The sequence below is a fragment of the Hevea brasiliensis genome, chromosome 7, assembly GCF_030052815.1.
Source record: "Hevea brasiliensis isolate MT/VB/25A 57/8 chromosome 7, ASM3005281v1, whole genome shotgun sequence".
Classification (NCBI taxonomy): Eukaryota; Viridiplantae; Streptophyta; class Magnoliopsida; order Malpighiales; family Euphorbiaceae; genus Hevea; species Hevea brasiliensis.
The window spans coordinates 95,385,582-95,394,455 of record NC_079499.1 but is presented as its reverse complement, the minus strand read 5'-3'; the positions used below and the strand labels follow the sequence as shown (position 1 = coordinate 95,394,455).

At 26.1% G+C, this 8,874-nt stretch overlaps 1 protein-coding gene across 1 annotated transcript; it reads right to left on the bottom strand.

The window, feature by feature from the left end:
• Window positions 1–5,243: 5,243 nt before the first annotated feature.
• On the bottom strand, window positions 5,244–6,817 carry LOC110643436 (zinc finger protein 4-like). Its single transcript, XM_021795810.2, has one exon. The coding sequence runs from the start codon at window positions 6,426–6,428 to the stop codon at window positions 5,823–5,825; it is 606 nt and encodes a 201-aa protein (XP_021651502.1). The 5' UTR covers window positions 6,429–6,817; the 3' UTR covers window positions 5,244–5,822.
• Between the last annotated feature and the right edge of the window lie 2,057 nt (window positions 6,818–8,874).

The window sequence follows — 8,874 nt, the reverse complement described above, 5'->3', positions numbered from 1 at the left end:
TTTTCATCAATACATAAACAAAATCCCAATTTTGGTGCTCAAACCCTAACTCCAACAACTATAATTTTTCATATACATACAATCCATGAATTAAAACACCAAAATCATGTTCAATGGTAGCCATACACAACTATTATACAATCGAATTGACGAAACCCTAAGGTACCCTAAGGTTGCAAAAATTTTAAAGGGACTTTAACATGCCTATATTTCTTTCAATTTCACATTTTCTAGCTTAAATTGATGTTGTAATAAGGAATATAAGAGAAAAATAAAAAAAAGTGGCACTAACCTCTTGAGTGCAGAATTTTTCTAAGTTCTAACTTCACTTTTTCCTCTTTAAATTGCTGCCCAAGTCTTGCTTTAGTAGTAGGGACAAAATTTCATGAAGGAAAGTTAGGGTTTTGAGGTGGTTTGGTAGAGGTTTGGAAGCTTGGTGAAGCTTTAATGGTGGAAGAGAGGGAGAGAGAGTGATTCGGCCTGAGGAAGAAGAGAAGAGCATATTTCATTTATCCTATTTTAATGAGTTTGCTTAATTGTGATTGGTGGAGAGTTATTTAATTACCTCATGTTTATGCAATATTTAAGTTTAATTTCATTTGTTTTCTTTTCCTTTCTTCCATCTTTTACTTATTTTCAATTAAATTTTTATCAATATTAATTCACATTTTATATCATAATAATTATTTACTTAATTGGACAAGTCAGCCAAAAATCATCTCTGAAGACGAAATGACCAAAATGCTCTTTGTTTGGCTTATCGAGCCAAAATCGTCTGTACTGATCTAAAATTTTTTCTAAACATTTTCTTGGCATTCTAATGCCATCGAAACCTCAATAACTCTTCTCTGAAACCCAAAAATTATTTCATAAATTTTCTCCCTGTTTTAGGGCTCCTAGCTGCGAGGACCGCAACTTCCCACTAGGTTACCCATCACTAGGGTATCGGCTTATTTAACTTCATTATAATTTATTTCTAAAATTTTTTCTAAATTTTTCTTGCCGTTATTTGAGTTATTTATGACTCCTCACTCTAGTCTAGATATAGTTCCAGACATTCTGGTTGTCTGGACTGACACCGATCATCGGAATAGTAGAATGTACGGAATGGCTGCAGTGAGGGTGTTACAATATATATATATATATATATATATATATATATAGTCTTTTTTTATATATAATATGTGAATAATTTGACATATCATGAATAAAAATATATTGAAATATAATTTGCTAACAATTAAGATGACAATAGGTAAGATATTTTTGGATACTCAATTTAATTGAAATTTATTAGAATGAGTTGAGTTTGAAAAACAATACTTATATTGGGTTTAAATTTTATATATTGAATATTCAATTACCAAATCCGTTTATATAAATTAAATATAAATTTTTTATTTTTGTGATAATATTAACAAATTTTCATATATTATATTTTAAATAAATAAAATATATAATTAATATAATAAAAAAAAACAACAATACATATATTTTGTGTTTTTTCAACATGTGAATAATTTGAAATATCATGAATAAGAATAATTTGCTAACAATTAAGATGATAATAGGTTAGGTATTTTTGGATACTCAATTTAATTGAAATTTATTAAAATGAATTAAGTTTGAAGAATAATACCCATGTTGAGTTTGAATTTTATATATTGAATATTCAATTACAAAATCCATTTATATAAATTAAATATCAAATATTTATTTTTACAATAATATTAACAAATTTTCACATATTATATTTTAAATGAATACAATTTAAATATATTATTACATAATAATATTTTTTTAAAATATAAATTATTAATAAGAAATATAATTTATATATATATTATTAATTAAAATATATAAAGTTAAATCAGTTTGGGTGTTATTCAAATAATAATAATATGATTTGAATTGAATTTGAGTTGGAATAGAATGATTTTTATAAATACTCTATCCATTGCCAATAAATAATATATAATTAATATAATAAAAAAAAACAATACATATATTTTGTATTTTTTTCAATATGTGAATAATTTGAAATATCATGAATAAGAATATATTAAAATATAACTTGTTAACAATTAGGATGACAATAGGTCAGGTATTTTTAGATACTCAATTTAATTGAAATTTATTAAAATGAGTTGAGTTTGAAGAATAATACTCGTATTGGGTTTGAATTTTATATATTGAATATTCAATTACCAATTGCATTTATATAAATTAAATATAAAATATTTATTTTTATAATAATATTAACAAATTTTCATATATTATATTTTAAATAAATAGAATTTAAATATATTTTTAAATAAATAATTTTTTAATAAGAAATATAATATATATATATATATTATTAATTAAAATATATAAAGTCAAACGAGTTTGGGTATTATTCAAATAATAATAATATGATTTGAAGTGAATTTGAGTTTGAATAGAATGATTTTTATAAATACTTTGCTGAATTATCATTAAATATTATATAATTAATATGACAAAAAAAAAAAACAACAACAATACATATATATTGTGTTTTTTTCAATATGTAAATAATTAAGATGATAATAGGTAAGATATTTTTGGATACTTAATTTAATTGAAATTTATTGAAATGATTTGAGTTTGAAGAATAATACTCATATTGGGTTTGAATTTTATATATTGAATATTCAATTACCAAATCTATTTATATAAATTAAATATAAAATATTTATTTTTGTGATAATATTAACAAATTTCATATATTATTTTTTAAATAAATAGAGTTTAAATATATTATTACATAATAATATTTTTTTAGAATATAAATTATTAATAAGAAATATAATTTGTATATATATTATTAATTAAAATATATAAAGTTAAACGAGTTTGGGTAATTTGAGTTTTAATAGAATGATTTTTATAAATATTCTACCAATTGCCAATAAATAATATATAATTAATATAATAAAGAAAACAACAACAATATGTATATTTTGTGTTTTTTCAATCCGTGAATAATTTGACATATCATGAATAAGAATATGTTAAAATATAATTTGCTAACAATTAAGATGACAATAGGTCATCTATTTTTGGATACTAAATTTAATTGAAATTTATTAAAATGAATTGAGTTTAAAGAATAATACTCATATTAAGTTTGAATTTTATATATTGAATATTCAATTACCAAATCCATTTATATAAATTAAATATAAAATATTTATTTTTATAATTATATTAACAAATTTTCATATATTATATTTTAAATAAATAGAATTTAAATATATTATTACATAATAATATTTTTTTAGAATATAAATTATTAATAAGAAATATAATTTATATATATATATATATATTATTAATTAAAAAATATAAAGTCAAACGAGTTTGGATATTATTCAAATAATAATAATATGATTTGAAGTGAATTTGAGTTTGAATAGAATGATTTTTATAAATACTCTGCTGAATTATCATTAAATATTATATAATTAATATGATAAAAAAAACAACAACAATACATATATTTTGTGTTTTTTCAATATGTAAATAATTAAGATGATAATAGGTAAGATATTTTTGGATACTTAATTTAATTGAAATTTATTGAAATGATTTGAGTTTGAAGAATAATACTCATATTTGATTTGAATTTTATGTATTGAATATTCAATTACCAAATCCATTTATATAAATTAAATATAAAATATTTATTTTTGTGATAATATTAACAAATTTCATATATTATATTTTAAATAAATAGAGTTTAAATATATTATTACATAATAATATTTTTTTTAGATTATAAATTATTAATAAGAAATATAATTTATATATATATTATTAATTAAAATATATAAAGTTAAACGAGTTTGGGTAATTTGAGTTTTAATAGAATGATTTTTATAAATATTCTACCCATTACCAATAAATAATATATAATTAATATAATAAAGACGACAACAACAACACGTATATTTTGTGTTTTTTCAATCCGTGAATAATTTGGCAAATCATGAATAAGAATATGTTAAAATATAATTTGCTAACAATTAAGATGACAATAGGTCATCTATTTTTGGATACTAAATTTAATTGAAATTTATTAAAATGAATTGAGTTTAAAGAATAATACTCATATTAGGTTTGAATTTTATATATTGAATATTCAATTACCAAATCCATTTATATAAATTAAATATAAAATATTTATTTTTATAATTATATTAACAAATTTTCATATATTATATTTTAAATAAATAGAATTTAAATATATTATTACATAATAATATTTTTTTAGAATATAAATTATTAATAAGAAATATAATTTTTATATATATATATATATATATATATTATTAATTAAAATATATAAAGTCAAATGAGTTTGGGTATTATTCAAATAATAATAATATGATTTGAAGTGAATTTGAGTTTGAATAGAATGATTTTTATAAATACTCTATTCATTGCCAATAAAAAATATATAATTAATATAATTAAAAAAACAACAATAACAATACATATATTTTGTGTTTTTTTCAATCTGTGAATAATTTGACATATCATGAATAAGAATATATTGAAATATAATTTGCTAACAATTAAAATGACAATACGTCAGATATTTTTGAATACTCAATTTAATTGAAATTTATTAAGATGAGTTGAGTTTGAAGAATAATATTCATAGTAGGTTTGAATTTTATATATTGAATATTCAATTACCAAATCTGTTTATATAAATTATATATAAAATATTTATTTTTGTGATAATATTAACAAATTTTCATATATTATATTTTAAATGAATAGAATTTAAATATATTATTACATAATAATATTTTTAAAAATATAAATTATTAATAAGAAATATAATTTTTATATATATTATTAATTAAAATATATAATGTCAAATGAGTTTGGATATTATTCAAATAATAATAATATGATTTGAAGGGAATTTAAGTTTGAATAGAATGATTTTTCTATATATAATTAGTACAATAAAAAAAACACCAACAACAATATATTCATCAAATTATGGATCATTCAATTGTGGTCTTAAATTATGGGTTGGGCTTTGAGTTGGAGAAGATGGAGCCCTCCTGAGTTATGATATTTTTGCAACAGATAGTCAAACAGGCCTACTGGGTTTAGCAATTGCAATTTGTCCAATATTTTTATTAAAAAAAAAAAAATATTACAAAGAGAGTAGAGATGATAATAAATTGGAGTTTAATCACATACATTCTATGGAGGTCCAAATTAGACAGATCATCAACTTTTTATTTCTTTTTCAATGGTCCAAGAAGGCCCATCAACCAAGTTACACTTCGGCTGATGCCACATAAGATTTCTCTTCTTTTCATTTCTGGGTTGAAATTTCTTGAAATGCTTGCTTCTTTACCTAAAACAGAATAATTTCCAAGAGTTGAACAATGAACATCCGCTTGCTGATTTCTTATTTTGATCCTTTTGCTTGGCAAAATTTTGGAGTATTGCCCCCACTTTGCAGTAAAATCTTTATTGCCTTGCCACTATTATCATGTTAATGAAATTCCTAGGAAAATCAAATTAACAGAAGATTCTATCATTAGTGGACAATTGATTGCTATATGTGATCACCTCATGCCAACCTGGGTTTCTACATATAACTTTAACTGGAGTTGCATAAGCATACACTTTCTAAATTAGTATCTTTATTTCAAGAATGTGCACATTAATTTAGCTTATTACATAGACGAGATTAATAGGAAAACAGAAGATTAAAAAGGGAAGAGAGAGAGAGAGAGAGAGAGAGAGAGAGAGCTAAAATGGCATGATCACAACCTTAGATTTAAGTCTAGCGTTTGCAAATCTGAAGCCTGTTCTCTGTCTACACGGAAGCTTCCTGGCCAGACCAAATCCATTGCTTCTTCAAGCATAACCGGTGTCCAAGCCAAGCCAAAACCTGCATTTGCATCCCCAAATCGAGCTACCAAATTAGTCCCTTCTCTGCTGGGCTTGTGTACAAGTGAATGAGCTTGGACGCCAAGTGATCTAACCGAGACAGGATTGAATGGGAGCCCTACTGCTGTTGTACTTGCCATCATCATTCTATGAGACTGGAACCTCTTAGCAGCTCCTCTTTCTCTTTTGTGTGCATTCTGATGACCTCCCAAGGCTTGTGAGCTATAAAACTTTCTCATGCAAAAGTTGCATGAGAATACCCTGTTACTAGCAGTAACACTACCAGGTTTTGATAATGATACAGGATCATAGTCCGCAGCTGCAACAGGCTGATGTTTATTGAGGCCTAGACTCAACCATTCCTTCATATTATCATCTTCAGCTCGTGTTTGATCCTTGTCGGAGACTTTTGATTCGGCATCTTGGTTATTGAGAGAAGATATCTCTGTTGCTTCTTCTTCCTCACCCTGGAAAATCATGGCAGCAGAACTCTCAATTTACTGTGAAGTTTTTGATATTAGAGGTAAAGGGTGTTGTGGGTGTCTGGTATTATATAAATAGAGAGAGAGATCAAGGAGGAATTTAATAGACAAGAGAAGAGGGTATTATATAAAGAAGAGGAAGTGGGAGAGGATAATATTAAAATTTCATCTCTGAATTTTTATCTGAGTGATCCCAGATCAGGGATGATAGCTACTTTAAGGGGGGGCAAATGCTTATGTCAACAAATAGAGTTCGTTGTTTCATAGCTTAGGATTCCTGACTCATCATTTTCAACTTTTTAATACACTTCTTATAGCATCATAAAGATGATCCTCTTGAGACTGATACAAAACAGAACCTTAATTGTCTATAATGTCATCAGTAGTCAAATCATTATTTGTTTTTCATGTCTGTGTTCTGTTGTTTTGTCATAGATTCAGTGTGTCCAAATTGACAGCTTCGTGGTGATAAGTTTCAGGTTTCAATCCTGTTAGGATGCCAATGTGGATTATGAAAAAATAGGGAGCAATCTCTAAAATCAAAAGATTCAAACATTTCAAGTTACATATGTAACAGTTAATAAATTAGTAAATGTTTGGAAAATGGTCCTGTGACGTTTGCCCCTTCCTGCAGCATTCAGCTTTCAAGTTTCAACCTCCCAGGCAGGACCCTCCAAACTTGGACCGCTACTTTGGATGTCAAACTTCTTAAACATCTTATTGGCCTTGGAAAACAATAGTTTTTTTTTTTAATTTTTATTTTTATAATGAACCATTAGGGAGAGGGCAATAAGGAAATTGCTGATATGATACTAGTGATAAATATCCATAAAAAACGAGGCTAAGTACAGATTGAAGCGCAAGTGGACAATTTTGACAGAGAAATGGGTAGTCATAACTTCCCACACTCTTATGTTATTGCTAGTAGTAAGGTTATTGTCAGGATGAGAAGGGATATGAATCATATGATAAAAGGGAAACAGCAACTACCAGAAGGAGAGCATTTACTTTTTAAGAGATGGACAAGCATCCAACAAGTTAGTGAATGTTAAGCTTCCTTAGAAGATATTGGAGATGCCATTATTAACTTTTATTTAATTATTAAGAAAACATTATTTTAAGAGCTGGGGGACCCATCTAAGTGATGATAATGCTGATAAACAAATAAAGAAAAGGTAAGGAGAGAAGTGGGTTGTCTATTTCCAATTGGGTTTTGATCCTAAAATCAAAGAGGATCAATGTGGGTGTCTCCATGTAGTGGGCAATGTATATGCACAGTAGGAGAAGAGCATTGAGAACCACTTGTGCTTATTCTTAGAATCTTTGCTGTTCTAATAATAATACTTCTCAAATTACAAAAGCCCAGCTTGCCCACAGAGTGTCTAATGAAAGCTGCTTTGATGCTGAAGGTTCTTTGAGATAAAATAATTGTGGTGTTGGAATGCTGAGTCAGATCTTGAACATTAGACTTGTCTTATCAAACCAGTTTCATATATAAGCTAAAAATTTAGTAGGAATATTATAAGTTAAAGAACAAATAATTGATTAAATAACTTCAAATCAATAATATGCTGATATGATAAAATAATAAATTGGTAATTCAATTTCTTGAGAAATATTAGGCGGCCTAGTGTTCTAGCTAAACAACATATACATCATCCTATTTTGCCAGGATATTATAGTTTTCCATTCCTTTATCCGCTGTTATCTCCATTGGCCAAAAACACAGGTGCTTTTAATCTAGGGATTTTTCTTAGCTAATTTTTTACCATCAAGAACGGAGAATGCACAAATATAAAAGGCCAAAGCCATGATATAGAACTTGATCAGCTAACGCAAACTATCAGTAGCCATCAACCTATCAAGTTATCAAGAGTAAAGCATCTTCTGTTGACAATGATCAAAAGAAGAAGCAATTACGGATGCCATGGAAGTGTTGATTCTAGCAGGAAAAAAAAAGGATTGTATGCCTTTACCCATCAACGAGGCAAAAAAGGTGGAAAAAGAAGATGATACATATGCTTCTCAACTTGCTACTCAATGAGCTCAGATGATGCAGACCTATCATATACTGAATGCTAATAATGCAGCCTTTTTGAAAAAGCTTGGCCTAAAAGTAGTTTTGAGTTATATGCCTCTTACTATGATGTTCGACCAAAGAATCCCTCAAGTACGACTTTGGTTGGATTATTTTGATATATTCTTCAGGGTGTTTCTAAGCCTTGTGGTGAATTAATTGTTGTAGGAGAATATTGAGAGTTGCACATAAATTCCATCGTCAAGAAAATGACCCAACACTATAGCCACTCTTGTCGTCCTTTGTGGCTGGCCATGGATCTGGTTCCTTACAGAGAGTGATCCTCCAAAGTTTAATCTTATTTGCTGGTTTTGTGAAAACGATTAGCAATATCTGAGATTGTTAGCCTTAATCAGTAGACAATGA

Coding starts and splice junctions, on each gene's coding strand:
- LOC110643436 (XM_021795810.2), bottom strand. CDS start 6,428: ATGATTTTCCAGGGTGAGGAAGAAGAAGCAACAGAGATATCTTCTCTC.